Source organism: Pseudorasbora parva, chromosome 18 (genome assembly GCF_024679245.1).
Source record: "Pseudorasbora parva isolate DD20220531a chromosome 18, ASM2467924v1, whole genome shotgun sequence".
In the NCBI taxonomy this organism is placed as follows: Eukaryota; Metazoa; Chordata; class Actinopteri; order Cypriniformes; family Gobionidae; genus Pseudorasbora; species Pseudorasbora parva.
In genome coordinates, this window is record NC_090189.1 from 42,002,477 (window position 1) to 42,024,895 (window position 22,419).

The 22,419-nt window shown below is 44.1% G+C and overlaps 2 protein-coding genes across 12 annotated transcripts in view; both read left to right on the forward strand.

Moving 5' to 3' along the window:
• ube2b (ubiquitin-conjugating enzyme E2B (RAD6 homolog)) overlaps positions 1–22,419 on the forward strand; it is a 254,975-nt gene that overhangs the window by 135,618 nt on the left and 96,938 nt on the right. The window lies entirely within an intron of this gene.
• The window catches only part of tcf7 (transcription factor 7), a 94,151-nt gene that overhangs the window by 48,870 nt on the left and 22,862 nt on the right, over positions 1–22,419 (forward strand). For 8 of the 11 annotated variants that reach the window (XM_067422920.1, XM_067422921.1, XM_067422926.1 and 5 more), the window contains exons 4-6: positions 7,221–7,335; positions 13,762–13,840; positions 20,626–20,712. In XM_067422920.1, the coding sequence (XP_067279021.1) occupies positions 7,221–7,335; positions 13,762–13,840; positions 20,626–20,712 (281 nt within the window). The remainder of the gene's footprint in view (positions 1–7,220; positions 7,336–13,761; positions 13,841–20,625; positions 20,713–22,419) is intronic. The other 3 variants (XM_067422922.1, XM_067422923.1, XM_067422931.1) reach the window with 1 other exon arrangement.

Sequence of the window (22,419 nt, forward strand, 5' to 3'; positions counted from 1 at the left end):
ACCGTGACAGTACCCCTCCCCCTAGGAGCGTCCCCTGACGCTCCCAGCCGACCTTACCTGTTGATTGTAATCATCAATAAGGGAGTGATCCAGAATGTCCCTAGCAGGAACCCAACTTCTCTCCTCCGGACCGTAACCTTCCCAGTCCACCAAGTACTGGAAACCGCGTCCCCTCCGTCTAGAATCCAGAATGCGATTAACCGAATAAGTTGGTTCCCCATCTACGAGTCGCGGCGGTGGGGGAACCGGGACTGGCGGATTAAGGTGGGAGTGAAAAACAGGTTTGATTTTGGATACATGGAAGGCGGGATGAATCCTCCTGTACGCCGGAGGGAGTTTGAGGCGGACTGTCACCGGACTAATGATCTTGGTGACAGTGAACGGGCCGATAAATTTGGGAGCAAGTTTATTAGATATGGAGCGGAGAGGAATGTTCTTGGTAGAAAGCCTCACTTTTTGACCGACGACGTAAACGGGAGGCTTAGACCGGTGGCGATCGGCTTTAGCCTTGGTGCGTGCTCCCACCTGGAGCAGAGTCTCACGGGCTCTGGTCCATGTGCGATGACACCTCTGGATAAAGGCGTGAACAGAGGGGACCGCGACCTCGGAATCCAGACTAGGAAAAATAGGTGGCTGGTAACCTACACTACACTCAAATGGCGAAAGGCCCGTAGATGACACTGGTAACGAGTTATGAGCGTACTCAACCATAGAGAGTTGCTGGCTCCAGGATGAAGGATTCTTGGATACCAAACATCGCAACACTCTCTCCAGATCCTGATTGGCTCTCTCGGTCTGACCATTGCTTTGGGGGTGATAACCCGAAGACAGACTAACCGTGGCTCCTAGTAATTTACAAAACTCCTGCCAAAATTTGGACACAAATTGGGAACCTCTGTCGGAGACCACGTCCATCGGGAGGCCATGTAACCGAAAGACGTGATCTACTAAAGATACCGCTGTCTCCTTGGCTGAGGGTAGTTTGGGCAAGGGAATGAAATGTGCTGCCTTCGAGAATCGGTCCACGACGGTCAAAACGACCGTCTTGCCCTGGGAGGGCGGGAGGGCGGTAACAAAATCTAGAGCGATGTGGGACCAGGGTCTCGAAGGAACAGACAGCGGCTGAAGTAACCCCTGGGGAGGTTGGTTAGATGTCTTACCAACCGCACAGACCGAGCAAGCCAAAACGAAACTGCGAATGTCGCGAGCCATAAGTGGCCACCAAAATCGTTGCTTTATTAAACTGCAAGTGCGGTTTACCCCTGGATGACAGGCAATGTTGGAGCAGTGACCCCATTTGAGGACCTCGGATCTTAACCCCTCCGGAACGAACAAACAACTCGGTGGGCCGCCGGGCGGGGGCGTTACCCCTTCTAAGGCCACTTTGACCTTCGATTCGATCTCCCATGTAGGGATGGGTACCGAAAACCGGTATTAAACGGGCCCCGGGGCTGAATTTTGAAAGACCGTTGTATCGATAAGCTCGGACGTTATCGGTTCTGCTGTCGGTACTTTTGAAAATACACGTGACGAGAGAGAGAGAGAGAGAGAGAGAGAGAGAGAGAGAGAGAGAGAGAGAGAGAGCTCCGCAAACGACAGCCGAGGACAGAACCAAACATTCAAACGTAGCCTGGTTACACTTTAGATCTGTGATAGTCTGCTTTTATTTTAGATTTTGTCTTCCAAAGATTATAATAATAATATTTATGTCTAGCCCAACTTAATTCCCTTTGCAGCAGTAGCCTACGCTGTCATTTCTCCAAACTCAAACGTAATGACAGAATCAGCACGATCAGTGATAGTTGTAAAATACAGTCTAGCCACTGTTGGTAAATTGTGGGACGCGTTTAATAATAAAAAGAGCGATTAAATGCACAAATGTGCATGTGCGCAAGAGATTGTTCCCAAGTCGACGCGCGCGCTCTGAAACAGCCGCAAACGAGACGAGCAAATTACACTTTCGTTTTCACACTCGCGTCTAAACGATCAAATGTACACAAACATCTATGGCAAAATGAACGGCTTGGAGAGTCTCTTAAACACAACACAATTTGTGTCTAAAATGGACGTAGTTATTATGGATATAGTCAGGAGAAAATATAGTCCATCTGCCTATTATCAGTCGCCTATAGATCTGCACGTCTGTCTTAAAGAGGCAGCAGTGTAAATAAACATGCTGACGAATTACTGCGAATTAAACAACCAAATGCAAAGAGAAAATCACTCACAGCTCTTGCATGAATAACTTCAGCTTTAATAAGCATTAATTTGGCTATTTATGATGAACAGTGTTATTTTACATTTGATTAGTAGAATTCTTCCTGAAATGAAAGCACTGCATGTGTAGGCTGTGTATTTTTGTTAATTGTGTGTGTGTGCGTATATATATATATATATATATATATATATATATATATATATAATCTCAAAAAGTACCGATAAGAATACCGTTAAAGTACCGGACCGATAAGCAGTATCGGTAAGAGTAGTAATACCGTTAAAACCTAACGATACCCATCCCTACTCCCATGTGAGTGTAGAGATAACTATCTTCTCTGGCAAAATACACTCGGGAGTAACCAGGCGTTCGGAAGCATCAAAAATACGAGATAAAGAGTCGGGTTTGATGTTTTTAGACCCGGGGCGGTACGAGAGAACAAAGTCAAAACGTCCGAAAAAAAGTGCCCACCGAGCCTGCCTGGAGTTGAGTCTTTTAGCAGATCTAATATATTCAAGGTTCTTATGATCCGTCCATACAATAAAAGGTACCCCCGACCCTTCAAGCCAATGACGCCACTCCTCCAACGCTAACTTGACGGCCAACAACTCTCTGTTACCAATGTCATAATTGCGTTCGGCAGGAGAAAGACGATGGGAGAAAAACGCGCACGGGTGCATCTTGTCATCTGAGGGAGAGCGCTGTGAAAGAACCGCTCCTACCCCCACCTCTGACGCGTCGACCTCTACCACGAACTGACGTGTGGGATCAGGGGCGACTAAGATGGGAGCCGAAACAAAGCGGCTTTTCAGTTTGGCGAATACAGCCTCGGCTGTATCGGACCACCTGAACGTCATTCGGGGAGAGGTCAAGGCAGTCAGAGGTGCGGCTAGTTGGCTGAAATTGCGAATAAAACGCCGATAGAAATTGGCGAACCCCAGAAACCTCTGTAGGGCCTTACGGGAATCTGGACTTGGCCAATCCATCACAGCCTTAACCTTGTCGGGATCCATGCGCATTCCCTCCGATGACACGATGTACCCTAAAAAAGGAACAGACTGTGCATGAAAAGCGCATTTCTCCGCCTTGACAAAAAGCCCATTCTCTAGCAACCTCTGAAGCACTCTGACGTGTCGAACATGTTCCTGGAGAGACGAAGAAAAAATCAAAATGTCATCCAGGTAGACATATATGAATTGGTCGACCATGTCTCTCAACACATCATTGACGAGTGCCTGGAAAACCGCTGGGGAGTTGGAAAGGCCGAAAGGCATGACCAAGTATTCAAAATGCCCCCTGGGGGTGTTAAATGCGGTTTTCCATTCATCCCCCTCCCTGATGCGAACCAAATGATAAGCGTTACGTAAGTCCAACTTCGTGAAGACGGATGCTCCCTGTAACCTCTCGAAAGCTGAAGACATCAACGGCAAAGGATAGGTATTCTTTACCGTGATGTTATTCAGCCCTCGGTAATCAATGCAAGGTCGCAGAGAACCATCCTTCTTCCCCACGAAGAAGAACCCCGCCCCCGCTGGAGAAGAGGAAGGGCGGATGAATTTGGAGGCTAGAGAATCAGAAATATATTTCTCCATGGCCTCCCTCTCTGGAATAGAAAGAGAGTATAGTTTGCCCTTAGGCGGAGACTTACCTGGGAGTAAATCTATAGCACAGTCATAGGGACGATGCGGAGGGAGAGAAGCAGCTCGGGACTTACTGAACACTTCCTTCAGGTCGAGGTACTCCGGAGGCACGTTAGACAGATTCACCGTCTCACTCTGAAAAACAGAACGAGAAACAGACGAACAAGCAGACACCAAACAAGACTCATAACATTTCTCACTCCACGCAGACACAGAGTTTTGTCCCCAGTCAACCCTTGGATTGTGTAACTCCAGCCAAGGGTGACCGAGGACAACGGGAGCCAAAGGGGAGTCCAGGATGAAAAATGAAATGCGTTCGGTGTGGTTGCCAGAAGTGATCAGTGTAAGTGGTTCAGTGGTGAATGAAATGTCAGGGAGAACTTGTCCGTTGAGTGCGTTGACAGAGATGGTGTTATTGAGTGCAATGGTGGGTATGTTAAGTTTGTGAGCAAGGGCAGAGTCAATGAAGTTACCTTCCGCTCCCGAGTCGAGGAGGGCGAGGCTGGAATAATCCTGAGCTGCCCACAGCAATCTCACCGGGAGGAGAGTGGAGGATGAGGTCTTTTCCACGGAGATCCCGCCCGACAGTAGCCTTCCTTTTACCGCCGGGCGTGGTCTTTTACCGGGCAGGACTCTAGCAGGTGTCCGTTCCCGCCGCAGTACAGGCAAAGACCACGGGATCTCCGTCTCGCCTTCTCCTCCCGGGAGAGCCGAGCTCGACCCACCTGCATGGGCTCCGAGTCGAAGGTGTAGCTGACCGCATCCGTAGCGCTGGCCTGAGGGCATTCGACACTCCCATGCTGAGGCTCCATCCTGGACCTCAGCCGACTCAGACGAGCGTCCACCCTCAAAGCAAGATCAATGAGACCGTCAATCTTCTCCGGAAGGTCGATGGCGAATATCTCCTTCTGGATGCGGTCAGCCAGCCCATGCAGGAACATGTCCCACTGTGCCTCCTCGTTCCACTTGCACTCGGCGGCCAGGGTGCGGAACTCGATGGAATAATCCGAGACCGAGCGGTTACCTTGGCGGAGCTCTGCGAGTTGACGTGCCGCTTCTCTTCCGGTCACCGCTCGGTCAAACACCCTTCTCATCTCTGCCGCCAGCGTCTGGAACGAGGAGCAGCAAGGATGTTGGTTCTCCCACACCGCCGTTCCCCAAAGTGCGGCTCGTCTGGAGAGCAGGGTGAGGACGAATGCCACCTTGGATCTTTCTGTGTTGAAAGTCTGCGGTTGAAGAGCAAAAAACAAGGAACACTTGGTAAGGAAGGCTCTGCAATAATTGCTCTCACCGGCATAACTCTCGGGGGTAGGCAGACGTGGTTCCAGTTGCCGCGAAGCAGATGGTGTGTGGGGAATCGGCGGTGGGTCGGGCACCGTGGGACCGACGAGTTGTTGCATCTGTTGGGTCAGCTCGGCCACCCGTGCCACCAAGGTGTGTACTGCCTGTCCTGTGGCAGTTAAGTTCGCCTCCTGCTGGTCCAGTCTCTCGTTGCTGCTGGTCAGTAGGGCGTTGATACTCGCTGAATCCATGGTTGGTCAGAGCGTTCTGTAACGGATTCACAGAGGCAGGATTCAATTGCAAGTAACTCAGTTTATTGACAGAAGTGTCACAGAAGCCAAAACTCAGAACACAGAAGAAGTCCGGATAAGACGGCGCAGTGAGAGAGACTCTGTTGGCGACACGGGCAGGCTGTGAGCAGCAGTGACTCGGGAGCGCGGTTGAGGTAATCCGGGAAGGGATCCAGCGTTTCACAGAAGGGGGAAACGACAACCAACACGGAGACACAAGGGGAACATCCAACAACGCTCTGACAAAGACAAGAGAGAAACAGAGAGACTAAATAGGGTGAAAGTGATGAGTTGCAGCTGGTGCAGGTGATCAGCCACAGGTGCGTGATGAGCCAATCCCAGGCTCCGCCCTCACCTACATTCAACACGCACCCAAGAGTGAGACAGGGAATCCATGAACCGTGACAAAAAGTCCAGGCTAACGTTAATCCCAGCAGTAGTTGTAGTTGTGTTTGAAGTCCATTAAATGCAGCTGTCCGTCAAATAACGTGCTCCACACGGCTCCGATGGGTTAATAGAGCCTTCTGATTCCAATCGATGCGGTTGTGTCAGAAAAATATCCATATTTAAAACGTTATAAAGGAAACCTGCCTTGAAGTCTTCCATTGTAACCCACGGCTGTTTAAGCCACAAGATGGCGCCAGCGTTAAGCACAGAAGTAGAACCGGTCAAGATAACTCGCAGTACCCGGATGAGCGGGTGTGATCTGGGAATAACACACCGCTGGAATGAGCGATTGACCAATCAGAATCAAGTATTTCACAGAGCCGTGTAATAATATAAAATACATATATATAAAGATTTACAGTGGCAGCTCAGAGATGTACAGCAGCATTTAAGTATGAATTTGAGTGAATAAATGTAGGCTAAAATTAAAACTAAATATCCTTCAGTATACAACATTGATTAAAAGCTACTGTATTAGAGGTTATTTTGACCTTCTTCGTCGGAAGTAATGGCGCTGGGCACACTAGATGAGATGCGTCTGATATGAGGTAAAATAACACACATACTGTTGTGTTTCTGGCAGAAAGCGATCGTTTCGTGTCTTAAGACATCAATGTGTCGTAACGAGCCACAGGGTTTAATATGGATTCGTATGTCTGTGTGTTTTTTCCTCTCATAGAAACACACCCCATTGACACGCATTATACGAGCAACGGCTGAGTTAAAAATCTTCATTTGTGTTCGACTGAAGAAACACACACACCGACATCTCGGACACCCTGCAGATAAACATCACACTCTCATTTTTGGCTGAACTATCCCGTTAAAGCCTGGGTGTGTTGAGCAGCTCTTTAATGCGGAGGGTCTCCATCTTCTGTGCATTATGAAGAACTAAAGGAGAAAACGGGCTTTTCACATAAACGTGGCCACACATGTCAAATCGTCTCGTTCTCCCTCACTAGCACACATGTGCTCGGCGCGCAGATGAAAAGACGGCCATATGAAAGGCTCAGCAGTCAGAAGTTTGGCCAAGAAATGCAGCTACTTCCAGCCATGCAACCGCCATGACACATCGTGTCAAACAACATGCTGTTAGCATTAGCAAACTGGATTTCACATGAGTTATTGAAGGCCATTTGTAAACAGAGACATGAAAGCAAACAAGCTCTTGTGCTGCTGGCCTTGATCATCAAAGGCGTATCGATCAAATGGCTCCTTCCCATTGATTCTCTCAGCAAATGTATTCAACATCTGACACGCTCGCACACCGCCTTTCAAACATCAGACTTCAACTGACCACCATCTTATTGTGTGTGTGTGTGTGTGTGTGTGTGTTTCTTGCAGTCCAACAAAGTGTCGGTGGTCCAGCCGGGGATGCATCCTCTCACGCCGCTGCTGCCGTACGATCACTTCAACCCCAATCCTACACACATTCCCACAGACGTCAGCCAGAAATCAGGTACACACACACACACACACACACACACACACACACACACACACACACACACACACACACACATCTGTTTTATAGACATATGGGGACTCTCCATAGGCGTAATGGTTTTTATACTGTACAAACCGTATTTACTATCCCCTTACACTGCCCCTAAACCTACCCATTACACACACAAACACACACACACACACACACACACACACATACACACACACACACACACACACTCCCCCCAGACCTACCCGTCACGCACACACACACACACACTGCCCCTACCCCTAAACCTTCCCATCACACACACACACACGTGCACACACGCACACACACAGACACACACACACGTGCACACACACAGAGACACACACACACACACACAAACACACACACACAGACACACACACACACTGCCGCTAAACATTCTGCATTTTTACTTTCTCATAAAAACTCCTCCTGTGTGATTTATAAGCCTTTTGTAAAGTGGGGCCATGGGTAATGTCCTCATATTTCACCCTCTCCTGTAATACCTGTGTCATACCCATGGCATTATACACATTTGTGTCCTCATATGTCACAAAAACATGCCCACACACACACACACACACACACACACACACACACACACACACACACACACACACACACACACACACACACCTCCTGTGTGATTTATAAGCCTTTTGTAAAGTGGGGCCATGGGTAATGTCCTCATATTTCACCCTCTCCTGTAATACCTGTGTCATACCCATGGCATTATACACATTTGAATCCTGATATGTCACAAAAACATGCCCACACACACACACACACACACACACACACACTCCTTTAGCTCGTGCTTCACTTGTTTTTCTGCTGTGTTTTATCAAGTAAATGTTATAATAACGTTGATATAGTGTGTGATATTTCAGACTGAAGCAGGTTAACTTTATCATCAGAAATCATGAGTATGAAATATGATCGTCAGGCTTTGAGGAAGGTTTATTTCTTCATCTCTCAATCATCATTGCATTAAAGGTTTTAAAACTACAGCGCTCTGATCATAAAACTAAGCATTTAAATATCAGCTCACTAAGACACTGATATTAATATTTATATGCATTTTATGTAAGCATCTGCTTTACTGTTATTAATATCTCAATGATTTACATCACAAGCATCAGCCTTTCATCAGTTTGTGTCCGTGTAAATATCAGCATCTGCAGCTCGTTGCATATTTTTGCTCAGTTTGAGCCTCTGAATAAAACGTGTTTATTCTCACTATATGAGCCGTAAGAGCCTGATGGATCAAATATGACAAAGCTAAAAACTAAAAAGATTTAAATATTTTGTCTAAAGGTTAAAAAAACTGTTCCATTTTAAATATATAGCTTTAAATTTTTCAGTAAAAGTTGATCACGTTGATAATTTAAAGGCCTTAGAAATTGTGCGTGCAAGTGTGTGTTTGTGTGTGCACTGTCAGAAAAAAAGGTACATTTCTGTCACGGTACCCTACAAAACCGAAAAGGTACTACTATGTATCTTTAAGGTACTAATACACACTCTTGAGGTACTGATATGTACCCTATAGGGGTGAGTAAGGTACAAAGATGTGCCTTTTGTACCTTAGGGTGCCGCCCCAGTGACAGCACTGTACCTTTTTTTGTGAGAGTGTGTGTGTGTGCATGCGTGCGAGTGTGTGTGCATGCGTGCGAGTGTGTGTGCATGCGTGCGAGTGTGCGTGCGTGCATGCATGCGTGTGTGTGTGTGTGTGTGTGTGTGTGTGTGTGTGTGTATGCGAGTGTATGTGCGTGATTGTATGTGTGTGCGTCTGTGTGTGTGTGGGCATGTTTTTGTGACATATGAGGACTCAAATGTGTATAATGCCATGGGTATGACACAGGTATTACAGGAGAGGGTGAAATATGAGGACATTACCCATGGCCCCACTTTTCAAAAGGCTTATAAATCACACAGGAGGAGTTTTTATGAGAAAGTAAAAATGCAGAATGTTTCCTGTGATGGGTAGGTTTAGGGGCTGTGTGTGTGTGTGTGTGTGTGTGAATCAGTGAACTGTACCAGACTCACCCACCATGACCCAACACGCTCTTGTGATAATGACTCATGATGTATATCCAGGTGAAGTACAGGAGCGAACACTGAGCGTCTGAACCCGTGACTCTTACTGTACGTGAAGGCTCGAGCCTTACTGTAGTTGGTCTGATATTCCGGCGGTGTTTTCTCCAGTCATCTCAGGCATCTGATCGGTTTCGCTTTCACAGGCTTTGGTGAGCGTGAAGTGGAGTGTGTCTTATATTGAAAGACTATTTTTAAAGCATCTTGTTTTTCATCCAAGCTCATATGACGTGTCTTACCGTACACAAACATTTACGTGAATCATTTGGTACAATGCATTTTGTAGTTGCTTTAAAAATGCGTGCATGCTGTAATACATTTCTGTAATTGTACATCTAAACTGATCTTCCTTTACTCCTGAAGGGTTAGTTCAGCCAGAGATGTAAATTGTGTGATTAACTCCTCCTGTGGTTGGCCAGCCGTCAGACCTCCGCTCATCTTCACACACAGATGAAGATATTAGTGTTGAAATCCGATGGCTCAGAAAGGCCTTCATTGACACCAATGTCATTTCCTCTCTCAAGACCCATAAAGGCACTAAAGACGTCGCTACAAAGCCCATCTCACTACAGCGGCTCTACAATCATTTATGAAGAGGCCAGAAGAGTTTTTGTGCGCAAAAATAAACTAAATAACGACTTATATAGTGATGAGCCGATTTCAGAACAAAGATTCAAACCGTTATGATTCAGTGAATCGATTCATGATTCGGATCGCCAAAGTCATGTGATTTCAGCAGTTTGACACGCGATCGAATCAGGAATCGATTCAATTTTTGCTCACAAAAACTCTTCTGGCCTGACGGCTGGCCAACCACAGGAGGAATTAATGACAGGATTTACATTTCTGGCTGAACTAACCCTTTAAACCCGCCCTAAACTCAGCCGTATCCTCCTCAATAGCAGGTCGAGCCGTTCTCTCAGGACTGACTGCGATCGACTCGCATTCCTGCAGCAGATTTATTGAGGGTTTGCTTCACAAACAGGCCCAGAGCAATGCAAATTACAGTCATCAAGTAGCATTCTTCAGCAAACACAGACTCGAAACTGCCGGCTGCTCGCCGCTGACAAATCACTTCCTGTGGGAAAACACACGGACGCGTCTTTCTTGTGTATTTTACAATTACAAAATCATCACATGATGGTTTTATACACAAGCCACCCTATCAAAACGGCTGATCCACACATCTCAAGCCAGGAGCGCGTCCGTTTATTCGCTCTCAGACGCGGAGGATCCTCAGAAGAGGTCAAAGGTCAGAGATCTGTGTGTGATTGTACTGTATGACAACTAATGACCCGTCTGGGTCGAATTTCCATTTCTAATGAGAAACATTTTCTGGAGAAACATCTGCTGATGCTTAAATTCATCATCACTGAAAGTCTCCTGAAGATATAAAGTCTAGAGGAGTCCACTCGCCGTTTTCACTGGCCGCACTTTTGCTGTTGAGAATTGTACTTTTATTAAGATGACGGTACACGATATTGAGTTCATGACAACAAGATTTATTTTCAAGAAATCTTCAATGACGAAATACACCGATCAGGCATAACATAATAACCACCTTCCTAATATTGTGTTGGTCCCCCCTTTTGCTGACCCGTCTCTGATGGACTCCACTCGACCCCTGAAGGTGTGCTGTGGTATCTGGCACCAAGATGTTAGCAGCAGATCCTTTAAGTTCTGTGAGTTGCGAGGTGGGATAGATCGGACTTGTTTGTTCAGCTCATCCCACAGATGCTCGATTGGATTGAGATCTGGGGAATCTGGAGGCCGAGTCGACGCCTCAAACTGGTTGTTGTGCTCCTCAAACCATTCCTGAAGCATTTGTGCTTTGTGTCAGGAGCATTATCCTGCTGGAAGAGCCACAGCCACCAGAATACCGTTTCCATCAAAGGCTGAACATGGTCTCAGCAATGCTTAGGTAGGTGGAGCGTGTCAAAGTAACATCCACATGGATGGAGGACCCAAGGTTTCCCAGCAGAACATTGGCCAAAGCATCACACTGCCTCTGCCGGCTCGCCTTCTTCCCATAGTGCATCCTGGGGCCATGTGTTCCCAATGGGCACCCTGACTGGTCAGCGGCTATGCCGCCCCATACGCAACAAACTGAGCTGCTCTGTGTATTCTGACAGCTTTCTATCAGAACCAGCATTAACTTCTGGAGCAGTTTGAGCTCCAGTAGCTCGTCTGTTTGATCGGACCCCACGGGCCAGCCTTCGCTCCCCACGTGCATCAATGAGCCTTGGCCGCCCATGACCCTGTGGCCGGTTCTCCACTGGTCCTCTTGGAGCACTTTTGATAGATACTGACCACTGCAGACCGGGAACAGCCCACAAGAGCTGCAGTTTTGGAGATGCTCTGACCCAGTCGTCTAGCCGTCACAATCTGGCCAAATTCACTCAAATCCTTACGCTTGCCCATTTCTCCTGCTTCACACACATCAACTCTGAGGACTAAATGTTCACTTGCTGCCTAATATATCCCACCCACTAACAGGAGATGAAGAGATCATCAGTGTTAGACACTTCACCGGTCACACGGATAATTTATTTGCGCGAGGCCGCGAGCTCACAGTAAACCGGTTTACTGGCTGATGTCACCATCACATGACCCCTAAACCGCACTTTAAGAGCCAAGTTCTGCAGTGTTGATATAAACCACTAATGTCTCCTGATGTGAACCAGTTTAAAGCGTTTGCTAATGCTAACATTCTACTAACTAGTAGAAGTAACTTCATTTATAAGTAATATAAATGTATTTCAATCATCGCTCTCAATCCGATCTGAAGTATTTGAGAAAAAATTGGATTTTGATCAAAATGTTACTTTTTTATGAAACTTACCCACCAACAAGAGTTGATACAAAAGAGGTCAATATATTCTGCTGGCCATGGAAGTTTTGTAAAAATGATCCAAAACGTTGGCGGGGAGAGAGTTAAGGAATATCACACAACTTTTCATCCATGTTCACACATCTGTTATGCAGCGCTGTTTGTTTATAATGCGATATACACACAGGCTTTAAGAATGAAAACTTCACACTTTACTAAAGTCTTTCTGTATAATGCATTTTAAAAGGCTTTATAATTCATTAATTATGCCTTATAATTTACTGTATTGTATGGCCTCAATAATAATTGTAACAAGAGTTATAATACATTATAATACACCTTTAGAGAGTATAATGCATGAAAACATGTCAAAACAACCAACTTTAGATGGAACAGGGCATCTGTGAATATTATAGTCTTGCTGCAGTATTGTCCTGTTTAACTCTGTGAAGCTGCTTTGAAACAATCGGCATTATAAAAGCACGATATAAATAAAGATGACGACTTCATAAAAACAAACTTAAAACAAAATCAATATTGGGGAATAAAAAAGAGAATAATGAAACAGGACGCAATATAGGGGAAAACTCAAACCAAGGTGGCATTTGATTACATTTCAAAAGATGAATCAAATATGTTTAATATTTATGAATTTATTTGATGATTACCACTATTATTTTCTATCAAAATCATAAATCCAGAAAAATGTAAACAAACAACACTAGTTTTTAAATAAAAATCTTAATAAATGATTAAACTGTTAATGTTTATAAAAACTAAACAAAAAAAGTGTGAATAATGGAACAGAAAGAAATATAGGGAAAATATCTAAGCAATTTCATAAAGCCCTACAAGTGTTATATTTGTTCATATTCATGATTTTTCATGATTTTTTTTCATATATTCATGATTTTTCATTACTATATTTTACTGTAATTTTTACCATAAATGTTTTACCATAAAAACAGAAAAATCAATGAATGAATTTGGAGATAGAAACTATTTCATAGAGAAACTCTCAAATTTGATTAGTTTGTTTTATCATAAATTTGTATTAAATCATAAATCTGGAAAAATGTAAAGAAACAAACAAACAAAAAACGATTATTATTATTATTACTATCATTTTTTAAATATGTTGATAATAATGTTGTCTGAGTGTGGGAATGTTAAAGGCTGTGGTTTGGGGTTTTCCGTGTCCAGTACCTGCGGGGAACATGGCTCAGTGATTAACCTCTGAGCCCAGGCCGGCGTAATGGCAGGTTCCCAGCGTGGTAATGATGGCCCGGGTCATGTGACTCTCTCTCTCTCTCTCTCTCTCTCTCTCTCTCTCTCTCTCTCTCTCTCTTTCTCTCTCTCTCTCTGTCTCTCTCTCTCTCTCTCTCTCTCTCTCTCTCTCTCTCTCTCTCTCTCTGTCTCTCTGTCTCTCTCTCTCTCTCTCTCTCTGTCTCTCTGTCTCTCTCTCTCTCCTCTCTCTCTCTCAGGTGTTCATAGGCATCAGGCGCAGGAGATCTCCAGCTTCTACTCGCTGCCCCAAGGCCAGATTCCTCCCTCCATGAACTGGTAAGACGGAAGTGTCCAAACATGTCCTTTCTCATCGCAGAGCCAGACCAGCTCCATCAGTGTCTGGCCTTTAGTATAGAGAAGAGGGATCGGTGTGTGTGTGTGTGTGTGTGTGTGTGTGTGTGTGTGTGTGTGTGTGTGTGTGTGTGTGTGTGTGGGCATGTTTTTGTGACATATGAGGACACAAATGTGTAAGAAAATGTGAGAAAGTAAAAATGCAGAATGTTTCCTGTGATGGGTAGGTTTAGGGGCTGTGTGTGTGTGTGTGTGTGTGTGTGTGTGTGTGTGTGTGTGTGTGTGTGTGTGTGTGTGTGTGTGTGTGTGTGTGTGTGTGTGTGTGTGTGTGTGTGTGTGTGTGTGTGTGTGTGTGTGTGTGTGTGTGTGTGTCTGTGTGTGTGTGTGTGTGTGTCTGTGTGTCTGTGTGTGTGTGTGATGGGTAGGTTTAGGGGCAGTGTGTGTGTGTGATGGGTAGGTTTAGGGGCTGTGTGTGTGTGTGTGTGTGATGGGTATGTTTAGGGGCAGTGTGTGTGTGTGTGTTAGTGTTTGTTAGTGTGTGTGTGTGTGTGTGTGCGCGTGTGTGATGGGTAGGTTTAGGGGCAGTGTAAGGGGATAGAAAATACGGTTTGTGCAGTATAAAAACCATTACACCTATGGAATGTCCCCATATGTCACAAAAACAAACGCGCGTGTGTGTATAGTACTGGTCAAACATGTCCTGCACATCGCTCCATCAGTGTCTCTGGTACAGAGAAAAGGGATCTGTGGGTCGTGACCCCAAAAACAGGTTCCTAAACTGACCAGATCACTGACTTGTAAACTTTTAAAAGGGAAGAGAAAACCTCTCATAACAAAATTATTCTAATTCCCCCTTTAACTGAAGGCCACAAGTGTGTGTGTGTGTGTGTGTTTTGTGTGCGTGTGCGTGCGTGCGTGAGCGTGTGTGCGTAGTTCTGGTCAAACATTTAGAAACATTAATGAAAAAGTAGACTTTTATTTTCACCACGGCTGCATTTATTTATATACAGAAGCAGTGTCTATCAGCGGTACTCTGTATGTGAATATATATATATATATATAGTAAAGTGTGATTTATTCCTGTGATCAAAGCTGAATTTAATAATTCAGACTAATATTGTCAAATAGTGTAAATCATCTGTTCTCTATGTGAATATACAATATACATCAAAGCTGAATTTATCATCAGTACTCCAGTCTTCAGAGTCACATGATCCTTCAATATGGGGATTTCTTATTAATGTTGAGAACATTTGTGCTGATTAATAATATTGTTTTATAGCTCGTGATACTTTTTTAGGATTCTTTATGAATAAAAAGTTAAAGAACTGCATTTATTTAAAATGGAAATATTTTGTTACAATATACACAAAAGTTTGAGGTAAATTCTTTTTTTTTGTAAATAAAAAAAAAATATATAAAAATGTTTTACTGATAAAAAGTTATAGTATTAAGATTTATATTTTAAATAAATGCTGCTGTTTTTAACTTTTTAAAAAGCTTCTTGAGTTTTCGAGCATGTTTAGGCCCTAAAAAAGCGATTAATTTCGGAGAAGAATAATAAAAGACAGAGCAATTCCAATCCTCACCCCATCAGTGCTTGGGCCCTTAATGACTGTTATTTTCTGTATTTTTGATCAAATAAATGCAGGCTTGATGATCATATTGGTTTATATACAGTGGGTACAGAAAGTATTCAGACCCCCTTACATTTTTCACTCTGTTATATTGCAGCCATTTTCTAAAATCAAGTTCATTTTGTCTCATTAATGTACACACAGCACCCCACATTGACAGAAACACACAGAATTGTTGAAGTTTTTGCAGATTTATTACAAAAGGTAAACTGAAATATCACATGGTCCTCAGTATTGAGAGCCTTTGCTCAGTGTTTAGTTGAAGCACCCTTTTGACCTAATACAGCCATGAGTCTTTTTGGGAAAGATGAAACACGTTTTCACTCCTGGATTTGGGGATCCTCTGCCATTCCTCCTGCAGATCCTCTCCAGTTCTGTCAGGTTGGATGGTAAACGTTGGTGGACAGCCATGTTCAGGTTTCTCCGGAGATGCTCAACTGGGTTTAAGTCAGGGCTCTGGCTGGGCCATTCAAGAACAGTCATGAGTTGATGTGAAGCCACTCCTTCATTATTTTAGCTGTGTGCTTAGGGTCATTGTCTTGGTGGAAGGTGAACCTTCGGCCCAGTCTGAGGTCTTGAGCCCTCTGGAGAAGGTTTTCGTCCAGGATATCCCTGTACTTGGCCACATTCATCTTTCCCTCGATTGCAACCAGTCGTCCTGTCCCTGCAGCTGAAAAACACCCCCACAGCATGATGCTGCCACCACCAGGCTTCACTGTTGGGACTGTATTGGACAGGTGATGAGCAGTGCCTGGTTTTCTCCACACACTAAGGCCAAAAAGTTCTATTTTATCAGATCAGAGAATCTTATTTCTCACCATCTTGGAGTCCTTCAGGTGTTTTTAGCAGACTTTCATGTGTCTTGCACTAAGGAGAGGCTTCCGAAGCCATAAAGCTCCCGACTGCATCTCTGGAGCTCAGCTACAGTGATCTTTGGGTTCTTCTTTATCTCTCTCACCAAGGCTCTTCTCCCCCGATAGCTCAGTTTGGCCGGACGGCCAGCTCTAGGAAGGGTTCTGGTCGTCCCAAACGTCTTCATTTAAGGATTATGGAGGCCATTGTGCTCATAGGAACCTTAAGTGCAGCAGAAAGTTTTTTGTAGCCTAGGCCAGATCTGTGCATTGCCACAATTCTGAGGCCATCCTTAAAAATATTTTGGTTTGCAGTAACAGTAAAAATTTTTTTAAAAAGGGTCGGTAGGTAGGTCTATATTTTTTTTCTCCAAATTTTAATACAAAAAAAAAAGTACATTTTTGGTGATGGTGATTATGTAGGTATGAATTTAAACAAATTGGCATATCGTGACATCACTGACTGGGTCTTCAAGCCGTGCCTTCGGGCGTGTAGGCTAATTGCAGGCTATATAGACCACAAACAAATTGAAATATTTGTCAAAAACATGTTTATTGCATAAATTTCAGGTGCATTCTTTAAGAAAAGGGTCCAACCACCAGCTAGCTGTCATTGACTCAAAGCTGTCAACCCTCCCTTTTTTCCCGGGTTTCTCACGTATTTTAGCTATTTTCCCGCTGTCTTCCCGTTTTAGTATTTTCCCGTGATATGTTTCTTATTTTTACGCTCGATTGTGTTAAATCTGAACACGCAACTATCTGTCTCTGAAGTGGCTTGCACTTCTTGCCAGACCAACGCATCTGGTGATATAGACTAGTGCATTTGAATATTAAAAAGCAAAAAGTTGTTTTTATGAATTCAATTAATTAAGTAGCTATAACCAGCTATTCAATCAAGAGCAGTGAGTGAGTCCTTATCTTTTGTTTGACAGACAGCAGTAAAGGCTACTGCCCCTTTAAGACCTAATACAGAGATATGCATCGTCTTTCTCGACTGTATAAAGTTCTCTTAAGGCATATACAGACTGTCTGATGGATACTCATCAAGATCGACATGTTGACATACTTTTTGTGTGAGTTTATCCGTTCAAACGCAAGACTTGAAAGAACTCAATATTTGCGCGCTGTGAGACGTGCGCGCGCTGTGAGACGTGCGCGCGCTGCGCACAGAGACAGATCTTCTCTCACTGCAGAGGGTTCTTCTCATTCGCGTCTTCTGGCGAATATACTGAGTGATGATGGCGAAAATGACTGGTCATACGGCAGCACTCGCATGCATTGAACACAGTTTACCAAGATAGACCGTTTTGCCCACGTTTTTCTTTTATAACCGCTGTTGTAGTGCACGTGTATCCATCGACAGAACCATACATAAAGCATTATTTTTAACGTTACAACCAGTGCCGCCGCTCCCACCACGCGCTGGGGTCGAGCAGAACACACGCTACCCATAGCAACGCGTTATGACAACGATATTTCAGACTGACAGGGACAAGATAAACGGCTTTTCCGCCATTTGTTACTGTTTTGTACACGTTATATTAATTATAATTCAAATTCTGTTTTATTCGCCCCAATATAGTAATGATAAATGTTGAGAGGGGCACTTTTGATTAATTTTCAAAAAGGGCAGGGGCTCAAAGCCCTCCCCTCTGCAGTGCACTTGCCTGGTGTGTGTAACGTGTCCATGGTCCTGACTCCTGTCACACAATGCGGCAAAATCTCCGACAGGGCTTTAACAGTCTAACGTTACAGTGAATGAGAGAATGAGCCGAGCCGAAACGAACGCACGTGCAGGCCATAGTGTGACATCCGTTAACCATAGTGTAAACACAGATGACGTCACTGGTTTTTCTATAAAAGAAAGAACGTAGCCTTCGTTTGTATGGTCCAGGCAATTTATACATTTATAATACTTACTAAAATATAATTCATATTATTTTATTACTGTTGTATTAGTTGTTTGAAAAGTAAAAGAAATTGGTCGGTCTTAAAGCCAATTTACAACCGGCAAGTCGGTCGGACTAAAAGGGAAAAAAAATAAAAAATTGAGTCGGCCCTAAATTGACAGGGTCAGTCGGGTTACGGCAAACAAGAATATTTTTAAGGATGGCCTGACTCTGAGCTCTTCAGGCAGTTCCTTTGACCTCATGATTCTCATTTGTTCTGACATCCACTGAGCTGTAAGGTCTTATATAGACAGGTGTGTGGCTTTCCTAATCAAGTCCAATCAGTATAATCAAAAACAGGTGGACTCAAATGAAGGTGTAGAACCATCTCAAGGATGACCAGAACAAATGGACAGAACCTGAGTTAAATATATGAGTGTCACAGCACAGGTTCTGAATACTGAGGACCATGTGATATTTCAGTTTTTCTTTTTTAATAAATCTGCCAAAATGTCAACTATTCTGTGTGTTTCTGTCAATGTGGGGTGCTGTGTGTACATTAAGGAGAAAAAAATGAACTTAAATGATTTTAGCAAATGGCTGCAATATAACAAAAAGTGAAAAATTTAAGGGGATCTGAATACTTTCCATACCCACTGTATATATGTATGAGGTGCATGTTTGAGGTCTAAACTACTTCATTATCAGCTAAAAAAATCTCTTTAAACTGCGTTCTGTGACATGATAACAGTGTTTTTTTGTAGTTATAACGGGTTTGCTCCTCCACCATTGGCACTTGCTGTGAGAAATGCTGGCAGTGTAGATCTGGTGGAAACACGCGGAGTGATGCGAATTGTGAAGCGGTTTCATTGTGTGTGTGTGTGTGTGTGTCGTGCTGCACTCCTAGTAACATCGAGTGCCTTTCACCGAGTTTCCCTCGCTCCGTCAGTCATTGGTCATTGAGTCGGGACTTGTTTTGGGAGGCGGCTCCTCTAAGCCCGCATTTACACTGCAGGTCTTGATGCACATTTCCGATTTGGTGACTATATCTGATTGTTTTGACGACACGCTTACATCATCTTTTAAAAGCGACCCGTATCCGATATTTGCATTTACACTGTACACTGGCGAAACAGCCCAAGACATTCGTAACCGGAAAAGAAAGTAGAACGGCGCAATATGCGATGGACGCAGACAAAATGATTATACAATGTTTTACTTTCCACACTTTTCCAGCAAAACATTTCTCTCATAAGGCGGAGAAAAAGAGGAGAGCCCTTGGCAGGGTTGCCAGTTTCAACAAAACTTGCCCAATTGCAACTGAAAACTGTGTTAAAGGAACACTCCACTGGTTTTAGAAATAGGGATTATTCAACTTCTTTCCTACATTTAGATATGTGTGCAATGCATTTTTGTCTCAGTGTATGCATTGTTTCAGTTTGGCAGGGTCGCCGCTAGCTTAGCTTAGCATAATGAATGGAATTCTATGTTGCCAGATAGCATGTCCAGAGTAAAAGTGATCCAAAAAAACCCCCCTCCCAATTACTTCTTGTGGCCTGCGTATTCACGAGTACAAATAGCAATGCAGAGCAGATTCCTAGGCAGATATTGACTTGGGACTATATTATGGGGAAGCACAGGCGAAGCGGAGATCTCACACAACACATTGCGATCGCTCAACAGCTGGAGGATGAGAGCCGTGATATCTCTGTGCCATAATATAGTCCCAAGTCAATATCTCCCTAAATCGCCTAGTCTTAATCTGCATCTTTATTTGTACTCGTGAATACGCAGGCCACAAGAAGTAATTAGGTAGGTTTTTTATTTATTTTTATGGATCACTTTTACTCAGGACATGCTAGCTGGCAACATAGGATTTCATTCATTATGCTAAGCTAAGCTAGCGGCGACCCTGCCAAACTAAAACAATGCATGCACTGAGACAAAAATGCATTTGCCCACATATCTAAATGTAGGAGAGAAGTTGAATAATCCCTATTTCTAAAAACAGCAGAGTGTTCCTTTAAAGGAGCCCAATTCTGCAGGAAAACCGCGGACTTGGCAAAACTAGCTCTTGACCGCAGTTCGTGTCCACCTGACGTCATTCGCCTCCGTCCCTTTTTCAATGCCGTCCGACTTGCGTTTACTGGGCAATATCCGATTGGACTGCTTACATGGCAGACTCAAATGCACGTATCCGATTCATATCGGATTTATTCCCACATATGAATGAGGCCTGAATCCGATCTGAGGATATCAGAATTCATGCGTTTTTTCCTGCTTACACCTTCACGTCCGTATCCGATCTGTGCCACACGAGAGGAAAAAATCAGAATTGGGTCACTTTATCCATGCAGTGTAAATGTGGCCTAACTGTGTCCCGTGACCCACAGGCCCAATCAGCCTGTCTATCCTCTGCCCTCCTGCGGCTTCAGACAGTCCTTCTCCTCCAGCCTCCAGAGCAGCTCCTCCTACCCCAGGTACAGTACCAGAGCCCAGCCAGCCCGCTTCAGCCGTGTGTGTGCCGCAGCGCCGTCAGCCCAACTCCACGCTAAACACAGCCTCGCTTAAAGGGACAGTTCACACATAAATGAGCCTGTGATGTTCATCTGCTGACCCCCAGGGCATAGGTGTGTTTGTTTCTTCAGGAAAACACTAATGAAGATTTTTAACGCCAAACGTTGCTGTGTGTTGGTCATATAATGATGTGAATGGGTAACAATTCTATGAGAGCAATTTTTTCCCTCAAATACGACGCTATATCCAACAGCCTTCACTTCCGGTATGGAAGGTCAATATACAAGATCTGGAAATATGAGCCAGATCGTGTATATTGACCTTCATTACCGGAAGTGAAGGCTGTTGGATATAGCGTCGTATTTGAGGTAAATATTAATATATATATATATATATATATATATATATATATACAGCTCGATTTCTCACACAAACTGATCGTTTTGTGTCTTAAGGTATCAATGTGTGGTCATGAGCCACAGGGCTCTTTATGCATGTTGTCTTAAGCATGTTTTTTTTTGCTCTCATAGTATTGTTACCCATTCACATCATTATATGACCTACACACAGCAACGGTTGAGTTAAAGATCTTCACTTGTGTTCTACTGAAGAAACAAACACACCGACATGTTGGATGCCCTGGAGGTCAGCAGATGAACATCACAGGCTCATTTTATAGTGAAATAACCCTTTTAAGGGTTAGTTCAGCCAGAGATGTGAATTGTGTGATTAATTCCTCCTGTGGTTGGCCAGCCGTCAGACCTCCGCTCATCCTCACACACAGATGAAGATATTAGTGTGTAAATCCGATGGCTCAGAAAGGCCTTCATTGACACCAATGTCATTTCCTCTCTCAAGACCCATAAAGGCACTAAAGACGTCGCTACAAAGCCCATCTCACTACAGCGGCTCTACAATCATTTATGAAGAGGCCAGAAGAGTTTTTGTGTGCAATTTCAAAACAAAGATTCGAACCGTTATGAGTCAGTGAATCAATTCATGATTCGAAGCATGAATCGATTCACTGAGTCATAATGGTTCAAATCTTTGTTTTAAAATCGGCCCATCACTATATAAGTCGTTACTTAGTTTTTTTGCTCACAAAAACTCTTCTGGCCTCTTCATAAATGACTGTAGAGCCGCTGTAGTGAGATGGGCTTTGTAACGACGTCTTTAGTGCCTTTATGGGTCTTGAGAGAGGAAATGACATTGGTGTCAATGAAGGCCTTTCTGAGCCATCGGATTTCAACACTAATATCTTCATCTGTGTGTGAAGATGAGCGGAGGTCTGACGGCTGGCCAACCACAGGAGGAGTTAATGACACAATTTACATCTTTGGGTGAACTAACCCTTTAAAAAGCGTCACGGGTTCAGTGCCAGTTCAGCTCCTCTCTATTTCTGTGCCTATCTGATCAGATTTAGCCAGCGTGAATGGCTCTTCTCCCACCAATCTGCAAAACTGAGAAGTGTGATGTTATATAAAATAATTTCATCTGAGCTTGAACTGAATGAACCCGTCACAGCTAACATGTGCTTTATTACGCAGACACGCGTTAAACATGTCCTTCCGTCAGTCAAACGCTGGTTAAAGTGTTTCTCTGTGATCTCATTCGGCCTGTGGATGTGTTTGGGGAAGGCCGTATGAACTCTGCTGTCTTTGTGTGTGTTT